This window comes from Pseudopodoces humilis, chromosome 1 (assembly GCF_049639895.1).
Source record: "Pseudopodoces humilis isolate 2021_Gansu_Grassland_sample_001 chromosome 1, ASM4963989v1, whole genome shotgun sequence".
NCBI classification, from domain to species: Eukaryota; Metazoa; Chordata; class Aves; order Passeriformes; family Paridae; genus Pseudopodoces; species Pseudopodoces humilis.
This window is the reverse complement of record NC_142200.1, coordinates 112,276,633-112,299,251: the sequence shown is the minus strand read 5'-3', so window position 1 is coordinate 112,299,251 and position 22,619 is coordinate 112,276,633. Positions and strand designations below refer to the sequence as shown.

The following is a 22,619-nucleotide window of genomic DNA, read 5'->3' as shown; positions in this document are numbered from 1 at the left end:
ATCCAGATATGAAGCAGAGAAGTTTACAAAACAAACAAAAAATAAAGTATAAATTATATTTGTTTAGAAACAGTTCATGGCCTTAAGAGGAAAAAAAAAAAGAAAAAATAGTACTTAGACACCCATCATCTATAAAGCGGTTAGTTGGAATTCCAGAAGCTCTGGTTCTCAGTGGCATACTAAAGATACCACAAAAACACTTATTTTTGTAATCAACAATGCAACAACACCAAGTCTGATTAAATTAAGGCTTTGTTTCTTTAACAAAAGGAAAGTTAGTAGCCTTCACCACCACAGGAATAAAGAGTCAGAGCTGTGGTGCTGTGCAAAGGAGGCACGATACGGAAAACTGCACTGTGGGCCTGCTGGGTCTGTGGCAGCACCGCTGTGCAGTTACAGCAGCTTCCTCCAGAAGGAACTGAGGGAAACAAGATGAACCTCCAGGATTCACAGTGTTCAGCAGCATTACTTACGGTCCTTTGCAATTCACAATCAAGCCCAAAACGAGGCAAACAGAACAGGATAGCCTAGGGGTGATTTTTCTCTTGCCACTATCTCAAATAAACCAAGGTTGAAAAAAAAAATCAAAAAAAAAATCACTTTTCTTGGTTAGAAATTACAGAAAAATGCATTTACAAATGAGAGGAATCAAAGCTAATTGAAAGGAGGAAGGAAGAGAGAATCCAATTCTTCATATTATGTCTTTTTCTGAAAAAGAATACTGTCAAAATAAAGCTCAGAGCTGGTGCAAATTCTAACACTGGATACCAAGTATTTTCTTGATAACATACAAATAGCAAACAAATACAGAACTAGATTATTTTGTTTTATTCCACAAACTCACTTTTCAGTGTAACCTTTAGCAAATGTATGTCATTTGCAGTACAAGACTATCTAGGCCCCATGCTAGATTTCTTTGTATTTACATTATACCAGCACAGCTTTAACATCAAGGAACTCACTCCCAATTTACAGCAGAGAAAGACTACGCTTTCTGATTTGGAACTAGAATTAAAAATAAAGAAAGAACATTTCAAGCAATTTGTTTTCTCTCCTTAAAAGTTCGAGCATTAAGGTGCCTATTCAGAATCACTCCAAAAATGCCTCAGTTCATTCTAAAAATTGTTTACTCTTGTGCAGACAGTTTTGATTACACTGATCCAGGTAATCTGCTGGACAGTTTAACAAAGTTGGATTATTTTTCATTTCCCAAAACATATTCTCATTGGGCTTTGGAGGACTTGGGAATACCCAGGAATTATCTTCCAGAGAGCTCTTTCCATAAGAATGGTGTTCCTGAAACGTTTTGCCATCAGCTGGAATTGGTCTCTCATCTGTCCAAGCTTGTAGGGTCACCCTTTCTGATGGGACCTGGGCATCTCTCAGCAGAGGGGGAGACACAGCATTGCCAAGGGCTTTATCGTTTTGTGAGAGGTTTTTAGAGACTACCCCAGATGTCAAATTCAGCTTTGAAATGTTCAAGTCAACACATTGCACTGGTGCAGTACAGGCAGCTGAAGGAAGAAGATAAAAAAAGATTTTTAAAATTACATTATCTAATGCATTTTTCATGTACTCCAAATGTACTACAGTCTAGCAGGGATGTTAAACACAGTTTCTTCAAGCCACAAGTTTTCAGACCATATTCAGTAACTACTTGAATGCTACAAAAAATATACTACCCTCCCCAATCTCAAGATGATCCCAAAATCCTGAAATCACTGTCTAAAACACACCCAACTCAAAGGGTATCTCCCAACTCCCATTTCAGCACAGATAAACTGATGGATCTTTTTGACCAGACTAAAATGAATGCTGAAACAGAGACCATTTTCACAGGCTTGGAGAAATCAGCCAGATGCAGAAGACTGAATGCTGCTTCCTATTCTCATCCTACCCAGAACCCAAATTCTCACTGCCCATGAAGCAGTAAGAGGGAAACACGTGGTCTTCACAGTTCTCTTATCTGACTTCCAAAAGTAAAGTGACAGACTGCAATGTTCAGCCATGTGAAATTCCAGAGGAGTTTTAAACTGTTAGAAAGGGGTGCATTTTGAAACAGAACAGCATCTACCTGAAAAGGAAAGGCTGTACCTTCAACACACATCTGAACATACGGCCAAAATACAAGCAGATAATTTTGTTTTGTAGTGATAATATACATAATCATGTAATCAGAGTAAATTAATGCTTCCTGCAGTTAAACTCACATCTATGTAGAGTTTTCTAGAGCAGCTGTTAATCTTGAGCATGAATTGCAGTCTTTAGCTCTTAAAGGACAGAAAAAGAAGCTGATATCTTGGTCAAATACAACTTCTGTTTGTCACAATAAATTAAAATTTGTGGATGTCAGCCCAAACCACTTTCCAATAGCAATGGGCATCATGTCTGAAAGACATGCTAAGGCACTGGATTCGGTGTCTTTGTGCTGGCAGGTGCAATTTGATGCCTACAGACCTTTAGAATTTAGAATTTCAAGAAAACGTGAATCCACTGAAAATAGATTGAAAATGTACAAAAAAAAACACCCACAAAAAAAAAACCCAAATAAAAAGAACACAACAAAAAACCATAAGAAGAAAAAAAATAAACTAAAAACTCCACAAACACACACATTTGTTGAACATGCCTCCATACATAACAGCGAAGTAGAATTGACTTGTTAATGGACACTGTTCATGTCCCACACAAAGTAATGAACACATGTTCTGCAGAATTAATGCACCTCTGACAATGGCAGCTGGTTTGTAGATGCTAAAAGTCAGTACTGGAGGTATAGGAAGTGGAAGACTTCAATCAATTGTACCCATATTTTGCAGAAGCCAAGATTTGTCTATAAATATAAGCAAAGATATATATCTGTATTGCATTTATAAGTGTGGTTGATGACCAAGATCAGACCTGTCCACTCTCACATACTTCTGAAAAATTACTGAAAAAAGTCTACAGATGAAAAGGCAAAAGCCCACTGTTTCTGATCAATCAAGAATGACTTCTAATGGCTCTAGATGAACAACTGCATAAGGACTGCAGAAAATTAGACTCCTCACTACGGAGAAGAGAAAAATCAATAGTTGTGCAGTGGCAAGACACTCCCAATTAAAAATAAGGACATAAAGACAGTATATGATCAAATATATCAAATCTTGACAGGTCTAAGATTATTTAGACTCATTCAGTTCCCAGTTTCTCTGCTGAATTTAGTTGACAGAAGTGTTTTAGAATTGTAGGAACACAGTGGTTACAATATAGCCAAGTACAAAATGGGTTGACAGTTTGTATCAGCCAAGTACCAGAGACAAAGTGATCATTAGTCACTGCTGGCCACAAAGCAGGGACTGCTCGGGAGGTGAATCCTGTCATTACCTCACTGAGCTGTTTAGAAACAAAATGTCTTGATCTGGTAATGGACAGGGACAGCAGAGACTGTCCCCAGTACATTGCAACCAGCTTCACTGTCTTCCACCAGTATTCTGAACACAGCAAATTAAAGTGAGCAGAAAACAAAGGAAATTAACTCTTTACCACAGTTTGTTTGACTGATGGGCTAGCATTTGACTTAAGAGAAGCATATGTATGGAACAGAAGAACTGTCTGATGAAGTGCTCACAGAAATTTTAAATATTTTATGTGAAAAATATTTAACCCTTAAAATTATTAAAGGCAGTTTTGCTTCCCCAGTATTCTGACATTCAGAAAATGTCATACTGTGTAGCATTTTGTTAGAAAAGACAACTTTTCTGAATACAACGTAAAGAAGTATGGAACTGTAAGGGAATTTCAGTCTTTTAAAGTTCAATTTTAAAATGTTGCCAAGTTTTTCATATATTCTGTACTGGGAAAATAAGACTGCATTTGCAAAAAGATTTTTTCCCCCATAATATGAAGTAGTTGTGGTAAAAGGTCAAATACGAGTAAACTTAACACCTCAGCCTTGTGCACATAAGCAACACTTGACTGAGAAAAAAGCCACAAGGGGAACAGAATACAGTACTGAAGAAAAAACACATCAGCAACACCTTTATGTGTGAAGTTGACCAGTATGAGACAGAAGCAAAAGCAGAAAATGGGTAAGCTGGAACCATAATACAGTCTAGCTTATCAACTTCAATTGATGAGATTCTGATAAGATATGATAGCTAGTTTATTTTTAAAATGATACATCTTGAATCAACTGTTAATGCAAACACTGACTTGCCTTTCTTGGCTCCTGGTGGGTTCCTTTTCAGTTTTCGGAGGACCTCAGCTTGCTTGTCAGTCACTGCACGCAAATTAGACATTTCTCTCTTCAGGTCCCAATATGTTTGCTGCACGCTTTCAAAACAAAAATTGATTACAAGTTAAATATTGTTGCCTCTAAAGCAGCCTATTAACATACCTATTAATACCGAATTAACTGTTAATAAATTGTTCTTGCCTGGCACACACTGCAAATTTTGTTAGAGTATCATAACTGGAAATGGACCGAACTGTACAGAGAATTACCTTAAATTGATGGACCTTTGTATATTTTATTTGATTCTTGCCTATTAGAATATACACTGTATTATATCTTGACATACTAGGTAATAATAATAATTTCAACTCTGCAAAGAAAATAAATATGAAGCATACTTTTCATTTCAGTATCTGAAACTAACCATCTTCCAATAAAATTAGCCACCTCACAGAAATACTTTATTTAAAGTGACACTAGCTTATAAAAAAGGCAGAGTGTTAACTCTGAATGCTTTTCAATAAATGACCACATACCCCAACACATATAAGCCTAGTAATATTGACTGATTGTAATTTCAAATAATCAAAGAACTGTATTTGGGTCTTACATCATACACGTTCCTACACTGAATTCAGACTAAATACCTGGGACCCAAACTGAGCATACATACTGAGTCCAAACTAAAATAGAAACCATGCTTTTTCATATTCAAGTCATCCAATTTATGTTAATATACTGCCTTATAAAAAAGTGTAAGAAATATTGTTCCAATTCATTCTCTAAGACAGCATAATACAAGAAACATATTTAGCAACAGCAGCACTGTTCCCACACTAATGTTTCAGGTAAATAACTGGTAAGAAAATTAAGAACAAAAAAAAAAAAAAAAAAAAAGTTAGCATTACCATATGTTTCTTGGTAAAATTTCTAGCGAAGGCTCACTGAATATCACATTTATGTTGATTGATAATTAATTTAGTGTTTAAAGACATAAGAATATAGTTACTTCAACTTAAACATTAAATCAATGATTTAATACTTTTTTTAGTGCTTAACATTCTACCAAAACACATTTATTGAATACAAATATAATGGATGAGAGTTTCCAGAATTTTTTCTTCCTCACTACATTCACCTAAAAGGCATTTATTTGAAAACAGCTGAACATCTTAAGCTATTGAGATGAGTAAGAATTAATAAGCTTTATACCTGTATGTTATGCTATCCTTTGAAAATAGCAAAACAGGATCACTCCTGCATGAAACATCAATCAGGAGTGTGTTCAAATTCACTCTGAGAAGTAGCTATTATATAAGTCAACTCTAGGAGAGTTCCCTTAAAACAAAGAAATAGAACTTCTATCCACAGAAACCCTTCCCTGAATAAAAACATCCAGATTCATAAAGCTCTGTTAAAGATGATATTTTAATAAATAGTGTATTAAGTGTCAGCAATTCTGACAGATAAAAAGTTAAAATTTTCAGAAATGATATTTCAAGAAGTTCAGCTAAACCTGTGGCCTTTCCATTGCAGACTTCCTTTGTCTCTTTGAACTCTTAAGAGATGACAATTTTAAAGCTGATGTGGCAACCACACTTCCTTAATTCTTGTGTTTTGGTCTAAAAAATAAAATAAAAAATTTTATTTATGTCAAACCAGAACTGTCCGATATTTAACACAGCAGTGGTAGTAAAAGGACAGCTCAGTGTCTCCCACTGAGAAACCAGAAAGAAAGTATTTGGATGGATTTTTTAAAGTGCATTTAGCACTTTTACAAGCTTCTGGCAATGGGCTGCAGGTACCAGAATTCCACTTAAATCACGTGCCACAGATTTTAATTGTTTTTGTGAATACTGACCTAGAATCCCATTGCAAAGCCTAATTTTCAAGGAATTTGTAATTGAAAACCAAGGATTCCCTGTGCCTGGAAGTTTATCCTATACTGCCTTCTAACATGTAATACGAACCTTCACTATGACAGCCTGTTTAAATCTACAGCAAATTAGATTTGCACACTGAGAATTTAAAGTCAGATTTGCAGGCTGCTCACAAATATGAAATAACTACTTTCCAAAAAGTTAACTAAGTGCAAATTCCTCAGTTTCCTAGAAAAAGCAGGATTGCTTGCTGCAACAAATGTTTCTCATAGGAGGTTTTTCGAGTGTTTTCTCCACAGATTTTTGGATGGGCTTACATATTTATTACATAATCAGTATTTATATTACAATAAACACTATACTGTCCATATGCTATTTTAGATGGCTGCCACCTGAGCACCACTTGGTGGAATAAATCTGCTCTGATCAATAATTATTTGATCAAATGATCCATTTGATCAGAGCAGTGATCAAAGAGATAACTGCTGTGTCTTGAAAGAATATCTTTTATCAGGTATGTGAGGCTGACTGCAAAGCTCCCGGAGGAACCACGGGAGTAAGTATCCAGTCAAGGTGAAAGGACAAAGTGTGATTTGTGTGTAGTGTGTGCACTATTATCATCACTGCACCAGAGAACATACGATGGGAAGTGTCTGTATGTTCTCTTTCAGTGGCCGATCTCCCTTGCCGTCTCTTCAACACCCAAGGAAGCACCAACGTGCCTTGCACTAAAGCCTGGTGTTCTGAAGGGCCGCTCTTCCCCCTGGTGGAAAATGGTGTAAGTGCACCAACAGGCATAATAACTATGTGAGTGATCATCGTCATCATCATCCCGAACTACAAACATAACAAAGAAAAAACGACCAATGATCTTGCTAAATAACTATGCCTTGACTTTCAATGAAATTATGTAACTTGAAATAACACACCTAAAGAGTCTGCAAGAATAATTTACTTGTTTAACTAACTGACCCTCAGTAAACTGAAAATAAAATATTTCATACCTCTGGATGTCTTGCCTTTGAATGTGGTCTCCATGTAATGGATTTTCCTTTTGAGCCTGGTCCTGCATAACAGAGTGAAGACAGACAATGAATGAACATGATTTCAGATCTTCTGTCTAAAGAAACAGCAGTGAAACTCCAGCTCCCTAATACTTAAAAAAATGAAAAATAGTTTTCATTTCTGTTAGCTGCAGTGACTTTCAAAAGGGAAATAAAGACTTCTACTAAGAATTTCCACTAAAAACTGCTTAAACTATCTACTTATATGAAGGCATTGCTCAGCCACCTCCACACCCTTTTTGTTTTTAAACAGCTGAACTCTCAGAGATTGATTACTTTTTTAATGGACATCAAAAGCATTTCTCAATTTTTGCTCTTTAAACAGTCTTTTTTTTTGTTCTTTCCCCATCACAGTGTATAAAGATCTTTAAGTTAAAGCAAACTGTTTCAGTATGGATTTACTTCCACAGGTTACTTTGATGACAGAACATAATTTATCCCTTCAGTCTGAGTGACTACTTTAAAACTGCACATATAGGCAGCCTCAACTGAATTTACCAGGGTTGTTTAACAAATCAAACATTTGGCTAACTTTGTTAGCTGTGTTTCTAGCAGACCGTTACTTGTGATAAGCTCCCTCCCTTTCATATCCCTTCTTTCCATGTTCCCTTCCTATCATTTCCTCTAGCCAAAGCTGTTATGGATTTGATACCTTTACAGCAGCTTTAAGATAGCCTGTACACATTTCAAGCAGCTTGTCAATACAATGTACACACTGCATCAACTACAATGTAAAACTTGAGTAAAAATATCTAAAAGTACACAGAAACAGAAAGTACACTCACCAAAGCTAGAAAACATTTGAAAACGTTTTCCTGTCTTCATTTTCATTATTGCTTACTTTCATTACATGTTAGCTAAACGAACTAATGTAATGAAAATAAGTAGTAATGAAAATGCCAGCTGAGTTGAAATAATGCTGATTTGTCATTGCCCATTGATCACACTTGACTGTATTTCACCTTTCAGATTTTCTCCTCCTGAACTTTCTCACCATCTCCCCAAGATTCAAATTCATAGCTTAAAAAAAGTTGCACTGTATTACCCCACATTTGAAAACATGCACTTTTTTATTTCCTATATTAAGCAGTTACCAGGATCAAGAAGAAATTTTATTAAAGACAAAGAAAAAAACAAGACCCAAAAAAATAAAGTAACACAAGCCCCCCAAAACAAAATGCTGTTCCCTATATTTGTTCTGTGCAACAAAAGTTGCTGGCATAAACATTATTTAATAAAATGTCACACATAGTATTCCTTTCTTCTGACATCATTCACTCTCACAATACAATCTGCAATTATTTATGCAGCTGTTCTAGAGTTACCTAAAGACACCAGAACTGCACAAAAGTTACAGCAAGCCTTCAGATTTTACAAATTATTGGAAGCACCTGAAAGAGCTCCAGACACAAGTGAAACAACCAACAGTAAGGGAAGTCAATGAAACACCTCACGTGCTTTATCCCCACCTAGTGGAAAAAAATGCAGACTCAAATGCTGTGTGATTCAACATTACAAAATCATCATTATTAATGACCATAAGGAATCTTAAACACTCTGCCTCCTCCAACAATCACATTTACATGTTTTACATTCACTGTGTAACTTCAATGTGACTGCAGAGTCCTAGAGACTGGCACTGTACCTTCCATCAAAGGTAAGATGGAAAGCAGAGAGAATGTAGTAGACAGTAACTTACTGCTTTTTTTTACTGTTATTTTAATTTTCTTTTTGAGATCCTAGCAACGTCTAGGTTACAAAATGTGTCCCTCAAAACAGATATCTGCCCCAGAAATGGCAGGGAAGGGTGCCAAAAGAGGTACTTTCCTGACAAGCTTCACGTAACTACCCTAAAGAAAAGCGCCAGACCTCCTTAAACAAAGTTCATGACATCTTTTAATATTAGCATCCCGTGGTTGTTTAAAAAAAAATAAAAATAATAGAGACCAGCTTTTTCCCAAACTTTCTTAGCAGCCCAGCTTACACAGAACTTCAGTGGCTACTTATAAAAAATCATAAAGCTTTATTTTCTGTTGTTATATGGGCAATGGCTGGGAAATCTCACCTGTATAGAATCACAGAATATCTCAAGTTAGAAGTGACCCCTAAGGATAAAGTTCAACTCCTTGCTCATTGCAGGACCACCTAAAACTAAACTTTAAGAGTGTCATCCAGACACTTCTTAAATTTGGACAGGCTTGATGCCATGAAAACTTCCCTGAGAAGCCTGTCCCTATTTCCAAAAATATGACAGTCTGTGAAAATATTTAAATTTACCAAGATACTCATCTTTCACTCAATTGTATACTTTTGTATATTTTTGTATATATTTTGTATATATTTTTGTTAACCCTTGATTTTGATTGACTGTGAGACTTAAAATTAACCATTAATACAAAAATTCCTTAAAAATTAAGGTACCTTCTGCTTGGAATTTTGCAACTCTTTCCTGAGACCGTTGCACTCTTCCTTGAGTTTTTCCAGATCCTGTTCCAGACTACGCACTTTCAGGTCACTGTTCAGCTTCTCTAGTTCCCAGTTAGCCTGAGTACAATTCAGACTTTTTATCACTGTAAAGAAGACAAGCAAGACAATCAGATTCCAATCGCAGTCCAAGGAATGCAACTCAATATGCAAGACACTCCTCAACCAGCCCATGCCCTACAAAAACATCATATTCTGAAGAAACTGGAGTCTATGGCAACAGGGAAATAGAATACTGGTAATGCTGTTGGCAGAGGTGGTCTACTTTCTGGGTGTAAAGCATGGAGCCCTACTTTCTAGGAATGCACTGGAGATTTGACACAAAGAAGAAGGAAGTACCACCATATAAAGACACTGGAAATAGAAAAATCAATTTATAGCAAACACACATCATATATGCCAGCTTGCATACTTCTTACACGCTTCGAAAACACGAGGCTTTTTGCCTTCAGATTAGTATTGTTACATCATTTACCATTAAGTTTTCCCCAAGTTTAATATCAAGAAGTTCCAAACAGAAAAATAAAAACAAAACAAAAGGGAAGAACATGAAAGTTACACAAGCTTGTTAGACCAAAGCAATTCACACAGTAAGAAGCAACCTCAGCTGATGCTGCCATCAGATCAATAGTAGGGTATTAGTGAGAAAGCAAGAAAAGGAGGAACATGACAGAAAGAAAAACCCAAGTTTTCAACTACATGGTACACTTATTTCCAGATTTAATGGTTTAAATAACCTTAAGTTACACTGATTCTTTTTCTTTAAACAAGGTACTCAGAGTCCACTTATGAGTAAAATTGAGCTACAAATAAGAATTGAATCATCACATTTTCAGAGCTCTCCTTACAAACTCTGCAATTCTTACCTCCTGAAACAATGAGGTCCTCAACAGTGATATTAGCACTACTTGCAGTTTGTTTTTCTAGGTTTAAACATTTGTACAACTGAAGTAGTGCATTACATGCTTAAGGTCCTCTTGGAGAGTAATCCAATTCAAGCACAGCCATAAGCAAAAGTGCCTCTCAAATAACTGCATTTGTACAGACTCTGAAGTCCAGATCTCTAATTTTATACAGATGGCATTTTCTTGTAATTAAATTAATCAAGGGTTTTTTCTTCCATAGTGTTTTGCTTTACATGTACAGAGCAATTAGAGTAAGAGAAGCTGGATTTAGGCTTTTGGAATTGCCAGGATATACTGTTAGTTTCTCCTTCCTCTTTTCACCAGGCTCTCTACAATCAATATCTTCCTATCTTTTCTTATTTCACAGTCATCTAAGTAACTGTTGGTGACTGCAGCTATTGCTATACAACATCATCTTGTATTTGTCATATCCCAACAGTGAGACAAAGCAATATACTAGACCTCTGCAGGTGCCAGAGGAAGTGGTACTGACTGAATGATCTTTATACTTGAACAGGCCTCTGCCCTGCTCTGAGGAAAAGGTGGTGGGGTCCAGAGATGTACATGACACAGCCTAAAAAGTGTCAGGTAGAGTCCATTTCTTTGTAAATCATCTACAGAGGAAGAACAACAGCCTCAGAACATACACGTCATCATTCACAAGAATGAAGACAAGTTCAAAGTACTTCACTGCTGTTCATGCCTCTCTTACCTTGCCCCTACCTAAAGTTAAACCTCTTCATGCCTCAAGATCACAACACTACAGCTTCTCAACATACCTTAAGATGACGTAACCAAATGCATACCTTGCTGAGTTTCCACTTCAGTTCTTAGTTGTAACAGCTCTACTTCTTTAGATTGCAACTGTTCATTCAAGTTTTTCAAGGATTCCGCACTTTCTTTCGCCTATTTTCATACAGAGGAAAAAACCCAACCCAAAATAATTTGTGAGGCAATTTTCTATCATGTCTGACAATTTAATATTTTAGAACTACAACAACAAAAAAATATTGCTTTGATTTTTTTTTTAGCATTATTCTACCCCAGTAATAAAACTGAGATACTTTAAATTGTTATTCCTACAGAAAGTATTGTCATGTACTTTAAAAGAATGATAAAACCAACACCACATCTTAAGTATGTAAAGTTCATTCTACAGTAAACATGTACTAACTATGCAGTATTAAAGCATGTATTGAAGTAATTACTTAGAAAGGCACACCATTTTTTCCAGCTTGCTTTTCAAATGATCGCGGTCAATGCAGGCCTCTCGATAGGCTTGGTAGGCCTTATTGACTTGTTCCCGCCCAACTGAGCTGCATTCCTCTTCCAGTCGGGAGCCAAGCACCTGAATGTTTAACACACAGGAGATGTAAGAAGTTTGGTATGTTATTCTGAGGACAGCAAAATTTTAAAAAGGCAATGGTACAGCCTGCAATATTAATCTAACAGCTTTTCCTTTTATTTTAGTTTAGATAATAAATTAATCAAATACACTGATACGGGCTGAAGTTTTTTTACAGAAGTGCAACAAAGGCTGTCTACAAATTCTGAAATCGCTAACAATACTTAATGCTCACTAATTTATAGAATCATAGTACTTTGAGTTGGAAGAGGACTTTTAAAAGCTCATCTAGTGCAACTCCTCTGCCATGGACAGGGACACTTTCCAGTAGACAGCTATGGGTTCACTCCTATGAGTACTTAAAAACTATTCATAAGTCAGGATTACTCATACTGATAGATAATCCCTTAATGATACTTTTTCCAGGCTCTGAAAAAATGTAAACTGCTTTTTGAAAAATGAGTTAAAACTAAAACTAAAAAGTTTTCTCTATAGAAAACAAAGTGTCATCTTCAAGAGAATTAAGCTGAACAAGGCCAAATCAAAAGACACATGGCAAGAGAAATTGTCAAGGTCAAATCCTGTTTATTGTGATTTTGAGTAGCCACATAAAAGATGTTACACTCAGGATTCAGAGAATATTAGGTCTAAAGCTCTATTCCTCTTCCCAACATCCCCCCAGACTTTATATAAAGGAAGTCCTGAGATAGTTTTGCTTTCTGAGAAAAAGTCAATCTTGTCTTCAACAAGAATTCCTGAATAAGTGTTTCAATGCTGTGCCAAGTGTAACTCAAGTTCTTCATTCCACTGCCAAAAAATAATACACAATTGGAAAGCTTTTAAGAGTCAGTACCATACAGTTAGGAGTAATTCCTAAAAAATGTCACAGCTCTAACACCAGGATATATCTTTTCTTCTTATATAAGAAAGCAATCTATCCAAGTCAAGAACTTCTGCAGTACAAAGACACTCAGTACTGAAAAATGGCTGTATGTTTAACGACAGCATTTAATTACTTGGAGAGAAAATCTTGTGCCCTGGTCAATTTTTAGCTTTAATGAACTTCACTAGCTTATGACCATGAGAAACTGCCTATAAAACAAATTCCAAGATTCACTTACATTTTAGAATTACTGCATCAAAAGCCAGCCAGACAACATCTATGTTAAGCATTGCAACTTTGTATTTCACATTTGAGGTTGTGATTAGCTAGACCTAGCTGAATATTCTTAGCAAACAATTTTTCCTTATAATTTTGGTGTGCTGAGCCTAGAGTCTTTTGATAGACAGTTCCTGGATTCTGATAATTTACAAGCTTTGCACTTCACTGTTCAACAATACTGTGTCACATGTGCCCAAGCTAATAAACACCATAAAGAGGCACCCAAACTACAGTGACAAATTCTATGCAACTACACATCTATCTGAATCTAAGCCACTGTCTTGGCATTGCATCATATATGTGCTCAGTGAGAATCAAAAATGCCAGTATGACACAACTACACTACCAGAGGAACAAACTGCATTTCACTTAAACAAATAAAACAATTCATAAAAACTCTTTAACATGGAAATTATTTCAAGAGTGTATTTCAAATCCTTAACCTTCTTCTCTGCCATCCAGGAGCAAGAAAGAAGCTGCTACCAGAAACTGGTACATCAACTATTTTCTTACCTTCTCTTCTAAAATTCTCACTTTTTTTTTTAAGAAAGAGTTCTCCTTCTCTGTCTCCTTCAGTCGTTTCTTGATATCTTCATATGCAGTGACAAGTGCAAAGTGTGAGGCAACAGACTCATCTCCACTATATGATGGAACAGGAATATCACTGTCTCTCTTGTGAGCATTGTCTGCTTTTTCATGGTTCAAAATACAGATGTCATCCTCTACCAACTCCTCCATGACAGCTGTTAAAAAGACAGATGTAAGTGCTAAGTTTTCACAAAGACAAATTCATCAAGAGTCTGAAAACCTTCCAAAATAATACTGCAGGCTGTTTCTAAGTATGACAAGGTGGAATAATCCGGAAGTATCTTAGTATTGCAGAAAAATCTTGAAATCCATTTCACCTTGAAAACACGCTGTTTAGGAAAGATTCATTTCACTGTTACTTGATAAAAATATTTTGTGTACCTATCCAATGTATGAACCCTCAAACTCATTTTTAAGTCTTAACACCAATGTAGAATTTGGCTGGTACCAACTATTTGAACTCCAAAGGAATGTTATATCGGAGCTTTTGCAAGCCAGCACTGAGCAGTAAAAGAGAGTATAGTTCCAACGAATCAACTAACTCCTGTGGTTCCTGAGCACAAGTGCCAAAGTTTCTTTATTTTTGAATGTAAATACTTACATTTTTCCCAAACTTTAAAATGGAATCTTAAAGTACACTTGTATTTGTCCTTAGAGAGACTGCCTGAGCAGCTATTCTTTTCTTGGTCACAGTAGAAAACCTCCTTCTGAACAACAATTACAGTAATTTTTGACTGAAAATATGATGAGAATGAAAACATGTACAGTAACATGGCCTGCCTCAATATGCGTGGAGAAAACTTACAATAATTTGACAATTAGTAAAGTATCACTCTAAAATACCAGGCAGATCCACCTGAATGACAAATGCAAAGTAGATGTCACACTGAGTTTCTGTTACAATCTACATCATTTAGGCACAGCAAAACATTCAGTAAGAAAATACCATCTTAAAGAAATAGTATATATTTTCTTGAGCAATAGGTCTCAAGGGAAAATCCCCAAAAGCATTTTCCTTAAGAGTTACAAGTTATCTGGGACAAGTTCTGGGGTTTTATTTAAAAACAAACCAACCTCCAAAACACAAAACCTACCAACCAAAAAAAAGACACATTGCATTTAGTTATGAACATCAAGATTAGTTGTATTCCTATGCAATACTAAGAAACACTACAAAGTGCCTGATAATATCAACCCCATTTAAACAAGCTAGTGATATGACTTCTACAAAAAGCAGACTTTTATTTTTTCCCCTTCAACAAATCCTTAGGTTCCTGATGCTGATAAATAAATAGCTAATATATAAATAAATAGCTAATAAACCAACAGATGTGCTGGAATGAAAGAACTAAGCATCATGAAGATAGCTTTTTCTACTGCAGGAAAAACTTACTTCAATAGAAAACCAACTTGATCAGCAGAACTTTGCAGAAAAGGCAGGCGTTAGTGCAAAAAAGCCCCACAGCCACAATTGCTGCTTCTACTGTGTATTTACTATGTGAATTCAAACTAGACTTCCATTTGTTTATAGATTACAAGAAGTAAAGGCCTGGAGCTTGTCTATATGGTCAAATTTCTCTCACCATGCTGGAAAGCTTTCAGAGCACAGCATTATGAAAAGCTGTAGTGCAGCTACTGCTGAACAATGGTGCTGTTATCACGTTTGTCTCAATTTGCTCCAAGCCAGTTAGACAACATGATAAAAAAATTGTGACAGCTCATTTCTACTAAATAAGACAGCAGTGGAGTTTTTCAACAGTGAAAAAAAGACAAGAACACTACAAACCAAAGCTGAACTCGTTTTAATGTTTATATTCAGGAGGTGAATGGATACCTTCTACGTTGTTTGATGCTTTCTGACAAAAAAGTAGCCTAAGCTTCCCTTGCTTGTTGTTCTGCCTTGAATATTCTGCAACTTCTGTGACATTTAAGTAGAAAGAACCCTGCAAGAATGGTTTGCTTCCTTTTCACTGTAAGAACAGTATCACTCCATGCACAAGGTGACCTTGACCAAAAGCACCACATCATTCAAACTGCATTAAATGACTGAAGGAATTGCTCATTTTGTCTTCCAAGATGAGCACAACATACCAGCTTATCCTCCCCCATTTCACCAAAGGCCCTGCAAGTCTTGTCACCCATCTCATCAAATTCCCAAGAGCTTGCCCTCTCAAGGCAACACATCTCCTTTTCTCAGAACACTTGACTCAAATGTTGTTAAAGAAGTGTCACAGCTTATCATTATCTCTCGAAGAAAGCAGCAGATTTGTGACCTTGTACATAAAATAGATCTTTGTCCCCTTGCTTTCCTATAGCTCCTAAACCTGAGTGTCATAATTCCCTATTTCTTACACACATCAGTGCTACCAGGAGATGGCAATATGAGAAAACAAGACCATATTTATTCAGCATTTTGTTAACTAAAAGTGCCTTTATGAGCTTCCAAGAGAGAAACACCTTCCAAATAAGACTCAGCATAAACAAAAACTATTTTATAAATTTAAGTACACACCTAACCTGCACCTGCAGGAAGACCAGTTACTCTAATTTTTTTTTCTACTTGAAAGATCTCATTTAGTTTAGAGGAGTTTTAGTTTCAACTTGGCTGCCCTGTAAGCCAGAACTGGAAATTACTTAGAAGAGAAGCATATAATTCCACATAATTCAAAGGGACTTTGTTTGCATGCTTTTCTAAATTTCTACATCCAACGTAACAGTTCCGAAAAATCCAATACACACATTTTTAACTAACGGTATTGCATACTAAGTGATGACAAGCTGCCATTAAACAGTTCAAGATCAGCAGTACTACAAAAGGCCATGGTGAAATAAATAACTCACCCAGATTTTTTGCTGTCAGGATAGACAGAAACCCTCACTGTAGAAAAAGGGGCCATATCTGTAAGAAATCCCCAACTACAGTTGTAATCTTTAATTTCACTCAAGGACAGGAATCAAAATTTAGATTCCCCAGCACTGTATTACCTCATTTTAAAAATATGAGCTGACAGCAACAATCAAAGAAGTGTTTTATTCCACAGGTTATGACTCCTCAAATCTGGAAGAAGGATGCCAGAAGGGCTTTCAGGGTGGTTCACCAAGTCCAGCCACAGACTTCTGCCCTGTTTTAATCTGTTTGACTTCTCCTAATTCAAAGTCACACTTGTATGCACTGCTGAAAATGCCCCAGAGCTGACACTCTGAAACACCTGAGTGAATTTTGACCTCTCTGGAGCTGCAATACATGAGATAATCTGTCCTACAGTAACCAGTTCAAGTGAAAGATTTCTCACTAAAATATTTCAAGTGATATACTGACAAGTTAATGTCTATGAATAAAATTGATGTCCATCTCAGCCTCCTTCAGGCAAACTTCACAATCCCATTTACCACATATCCCATCCTGAGAAAGGTCTCCCTAATACTTTTTACTCCCTTTACTTCAGCACAGTAGCTAAATATTTCGCCTGTGATAAATATATTGCATTTACACTTTATAATGATCTGCACACAAAACAGCCTACTTAAAATGACTTTAATCTTTATGTCCAAATACAAATACATTAAATAAGTACCAGTACTACTGCTTGTATTAAATAACTAATGTTTAAAACCCGACTTGAATACACTGCTGACAGAAAATAATATTAAGTTCTAGCAGGACTAATTATGTTCCCTGTTTATAAGCAAATTAATTTGAAGAGGTGGCACCACCTAAGCTTACTTTCACATAATGTGAAGAAAAGAGTAATTAACAGGAACCACTTCTGTTGCTCAGCATAGGTTATAGAACAGCTTTGATTCAATACAATAAATAAATTGAGCAAAATAATGTTTTCCCATATCTTACTAATGCTTGGCAGAAACATAGCTGTTCTCTTTAAAGAGCTTTATGAATACTAGTCATTAACACCATGGGAGGCAGTTAAATATAAAACACATTCTACATACAAGGAACATGGGATGCAGAGGCTCTAATAGCAAACAGACCACAGCTCAAACAGAGAGCTCTGTAGTTTGAAATGCTAATCTTATTCTCGGATCAGAGAGAAAGATAGTAAAAAGCAGGATTACATTAAATTTTTCCCAGTATGAAGCAGATTCTCATTTTGGCCTAAGTTGATTTGAAAGGGGAATAAAACAGTTTTCAAAATATTCCCAAGTATCAAATGCAAATAATTTCAAGACAGTTGTTTTCCTGTTTGCCTTCCAGACTCAAAGGATTTGACTTCATAATAGTAGTATGAACAGTTTCCAGCTGTTGATAACAGCATAATTTCTGTACTAATTTATGTTGCTTTACAGAGAAGGGTATACATATATGCATGTAAACACAAAAAAACCCTTTAAATTCAAGAAAGGCCTTTGAACCAAAGCAATCCTGAGTGAGTGTGTTACAGCCCTCACCTTAATTTCAGAAAAGCTGTACAGATTTATTTTTTTCTTTTTTTAAAAAACACTTCAGCACAGCAAGGAATAATGCAGAATTCCTGCAGCCAGCAGCAAAAACTCCACACAGTTCTTGGAGCATATGACACAAGATGTTAAAACAAGCAAGACTTCCAGACTCTTGAAGCATCCATCACTCTGCATCTCTCCTTCAGAAATCTTAGGCTCTCTTTGATTCAAGTTGTGAACAGACAGTTCTACAGAGAAAGGCATTGCTTTTTACACATATTTGCTCCATTTTTAAAGAGTAAAAAAAAAAAAAAAATCACACACACATCTCAGTAGCTGCTACTTTGGCCGCTGTTCATCTTTCTGTATGGCCAAAGTCCACAGGCCAAACACGTCAGCATGTGAGCTACATCAGACCTCCAGAGCACTTTCATTTTATTGCCTTCAGGAAATGGAAACGCACTGTCTCTAAGCTCACACACCAGATCACTGTAGCTCATCTATCCTGAACATCTGGGTAAGCTACAAAAGCCAAGCAAAATCTCCTTACATACAAAAGGCAATTTTTTCGATCTCAAGGTTTTTACAATAAATAATCTCTCACAAGAACCAGAAAAGCAATAAAAATCCTATTTTATGACAACAGCACTTGATAAATTTTACTTTCTCTGAACAGTGTCAGACTCCAGTACCTCCACTGCTAATTTGCAAACCTTACGCACCATCAATGTAAGGTATTCAATCTGCCTTTTTGTGGATGCTGTCACTATAATCACTTTCCCTGACAACTACCTGAAAAGGGGGAAAATAAAAACCAAGAAGTAGGAGTCAATAAAATATTATCCTTTCAGTATCATATAATCCTGTTTATTAAACTATTATATTTAATAGTTTAATTAGAAGCAGTACTGTCAAAGAAACGTTAAGTAGGAGCAAGATGACTTTTGACTGCTAAACCTTTCTAGCACCAAATATAAGTATCTTAGAAGGCTACTAAAACCCTTCTTTTGCTGTTCTTTCATTCTCATTTCAAAAGGTTTGTAAGGAATAAATATTTCCAAAAGTTTAGAGGATTTGTTTTGGATTTATTTTTCCTATCTTCTTCTGTAACCCAAACAGCAGGTCCTACCACCCAATCACAAGTTTCCTTCTATTCAATTAAACTGCCAGATTAATTACCACTCATTAAGTTCACAAGTTCAGTGATAAGCCTTATGTAATTGCATTAACTTTTAATTCAACTGAAAACGTGCCTCACCTGTTACAGCTGCTGGAAAGAAAATGAGTCTCACCCATGGCTCTTGGTCATGCTGCAACTCACTAACAAAACATCTGTAGGTTTCCAAGACACAACTGGACAGGATGCCAGCAAATCTGACCCAGGCTCCCTTTTACAGAGGGACCTGATGATCTTCCCAGGTTCTTTTCAAATTGGGCTGTCTTCTAAAAATTCTGTATTCGGATTTATATGGCAATATTTCAGACAAACCTGGTAATTTGAACCTAAGTTTCACTTAGCAGCTCCTAAGTGGCTGACTTCGAATATTCAAGCCACTTATACTTCACTTGCCCTCTCAAACTTAATTTCTTCTCCCCAAAGGTCCTGTCAAATTTTAGTTGCATCTACAATTTCAAACACTAAGAACTCCACATAAAAACATTGTATAATCATGTAAATTAGCTAATTAATGGAATTATAGTATAAACATTTAGCAAAAACACAAGACTGATTCCAAAGTGAACCATGGATAATGCACACAGGTATGGAGTCGTCTCCAGCAGAACTCCCCACTGACTCCTACCCTGACCCGTTTGTTAATCCTATCATTGCCATCTTAGCAAACTGGATCTCATTATTTTATTCAGTATGGACTGTCAGACTTCTTCTGTCTAGAAAAAAGAATTAAAACATCTATCGAAAGGTAAACCTACATTGTATTTGATCCTGTTTCCTTCTACATGTTCTCTTTTTTTCTTCAAATTCTGTTCTAAAGAAACTACATATGGATAGCATGTGCAGTGACAGGGGAGTTTCCACTTTCCCAAGTAAGCAAGCCACATTTAGCGTTTTATAGTCCACCATCTCCAATTCAATGCATCTATTGAAGTAATATAAACAGATATTACTGCATTTGCAACTCTATGCAAACTCTGATTTTCCAATGCTGTGAGATGAAATTATTCCATTTCTCTCCCCACCTTTTGAGTATCAGATAGAAAACAGATATACTGAAAACCAAAGTAGAATACTTGCTGAAATTTAGGCAGTCTTAAAACTATCTCTAATTTATTACCCATATTTGTTGCACAAAGATGGCACTTCACCCTCTTTGCTCTTTTGAAAAACATTTTTTTGGTAAAAATCTGTAATTTTTTTGTGTAATGTCTTATCATTTTACAATAAAACTTAACCTAGCTATTACTCAGGCAGTAGTTAGCTCACATTTCTCTAAACTGCAAATTCAGCAAACAAGGTTCTGAAAAATTATCAATTTTAGCAAAAAATACGGGTTTTGGGAGTGAGACGGTGGCTAAACACTTCGTATAGTCTAATCTAGAGTTCAGTCAACCAGTGTTTTCTGCCTTCTATCTTCATTAGAGTTTAGACGAAAAAATTCTGCTTAAAATTTGAGGCAATAGTCATCTACTTAAGTTATATGGCAATTATCTGATAAACACTTTCAACAAAAGTCCTCTTAGTAAACAGCAATTATTCAAAGAACAAAAAGTAGTCCTAATCGTAGATTTCTTTTGCTTTCTACAGTAATTCTACTAGAATTCTAAAATAGATGTGGGAAGAGATAACTTGGATTATTAGCAGCAGTATCACGTGATCATACACCACCATCTAGGAAATGACATGTTTCCTATAGCCCACAACATTTCCTAGAAAACTATCTCAGAAGAGAAACTGACCTTTGGAGTCCAGAGCAGACTTAACTGTCCTGGCAGTAATTCTCCCCTAACTCCACTTTTTCCAGAGTCTATTTCCAGCACACTGATTTTACTGAATACATATTGTGAAAAGCAGTGGGGAAATTAAAGGATTCCTTAAAAAACAAAAAGCTCCCAAAACCACTCACTAGACCAGTTGACACTTCTAAGCTGCTAGGGGACCAATTTATTTAAGGAAAAAAGGGCATTTTCCTAAGGGCATTTCCCTATCAGGTGAAACACCAGGATTTAAAGAGGCAATTTCTTAAAAGCTGAAAGCACCACTAGCACACACAACTACCTCAATGCTCATCTGCACTCCCTTCTTCCAAACTAACATGGCCTGCAGCACCTGTATTCCTGTCAGCTCCAATATTCCATCATGTTTTTGTTTTCACACCCGCAGTCCTACTTTGCTCATTTTCTCTGCCAGACTCCCCGTGTACCAAGGCACAAACTGCAGCTCCAAGATCCCACACAGTTTTTCAGCTTGATCAGAGGCAGCTTTGTTACTAGCCTGACTGCCTGCCCGAGGCCCAACCCCAGCTTGGTAGCGGTAAGCCTTGCTAACCGTCCCGCCACGGGATGGCCCTTTATTCAGGGGTGTGACTGGGCAGGGACACGGCACAAGACCGACATCCGGCTCCTTCTGAAACTCGGGAAGTTCCACTTCAACATGAGGAAGAACTTCATATGAGGGAGCCGGGTCTTATATGAGGGAGTACTGGAACAGTCTGACCAGGGAAAGTGTGGAGTCTCCCTCTATGGAGTCATTCAAAACCCACCTGCACGCATTCCCGTGTCACCTGTATCCTGCTCGACGTGACCCTGCCTTGGCAGGGGGATTGGACTAGATGGTTTCCCTTCCAACCCTAACAATTCCAGGCTTCTATGAGGACGACTCTATTCTAAGGGGAGAAACTAAAGACCAGCCTCCCTTCCCAGGGGAAGTCGCTCCTCTTCCGCGAGGCACGAAGCTCCCCAGCACCCCGGGGGATCCCCGGCCGGGGCCGCCCCGCGTTCCCCCCCCGGCGCCAGGACCAACCTGTCCGGGCCCCGCTCGGCCGGGCGGGTCAGCGGCGGGCGCTCAGCTCGGCGGGGAGGCAGCGCCGCCCCTCGCGGTCTCCGCTCGGGCGCCCATCGCCCCCTACCCCGCCGGCCCGGACGCGGTTTCGGCCTCCGCCACCGCGGGGAATTCCCGGGGCTCGGCGCCGCCCCCGCTGCCTCCGAGGAAGTCAACAAACGCCGCTCCCGGTCCCCGCCAACGGGAGCGCGCCGCTCCCGGAAGGAGAGAGGCGGTCCCGCCGCCTGACCGGGAAGGGAGGAGGGAGGGCGGACTGCAAATCCCGGCGTGCAAGCGGCCCAGCCAAGCACCTCGGGAAGCGCGGCCGAGGGCTGGCTCCGCCCGGCCGTGGGTGGGGCCGCCACCTCCCCCGAGCGGCCTGAAAGCTGCTGCGGGTCGGCCTTCCCACCTGGAACGGTCTCACAGAATGACGGAATTCTTACAGATGGAAGGGACCTCAAGAGATCATCCAGGCCAAGCCCCCTGCCAAGGCAGTGTCACCACGAACAGGTGCTACATTAACGTGTCCAGGTGGGTTTGGAACTCCTTCAGAGAGGGAGACTCCACGACCTCTCTGGTC

General features: G+C 37.7%; 1 protein-coding gene across 3 annotated transcripts; it reads right to left on the bottom strand.

The window, feature by feature from the left end:
• Positions 1-812: 812 nt before the first annotated feature.
• AZI2 (5-azacytidine induced 2) lies at positions 813-22,233 on the bottom strand. Of its 3 annotated transcripts, none has more exons than XM_088053958.1 (8): positions 22,022-22,233; positions 13,570-13,799; positions 11,772-11,897; positions 11,356-11,455; positions 9,582-9,730; positions 7,101-7,162; positions 4,199-4,314; positions 813-1,514 (listed from the first exon to the last, which is right to left on the bottom strand). In XM_088053958.1, exons 2-8 carry the CDS (start codon positions 13,792-13,794, stop codon positions 1,111-1,113), a joined length of 1,182 nt encoding a protein of 393 aa, XP_087910084.1. In that variant the 5' UTR covers positions 13,795-13,799; positions 22,022-22,233; the 3' UTR covers positions 813-1,110. The 3 variants fall into 3 exon arrangements, with proteins under 3 accessions (XP_087910084.1, XP_014104150.2, XP_087910089.1); XM_014248675.2 differs by lacking the exon at positions 22,022-22,233 and adding an exon at positions 21,762-21,983; XM_088053963.1 differs by lacking the exon at positions 22,022-22,233 and adding an exon at positions 21,762-21,986 and having other exon boundaries at positions 1,346-1,514; positions 4,195-4,314.
• Between the last annotated feature and the right edge of the window lie 386 nt (positions 22,234-22,619).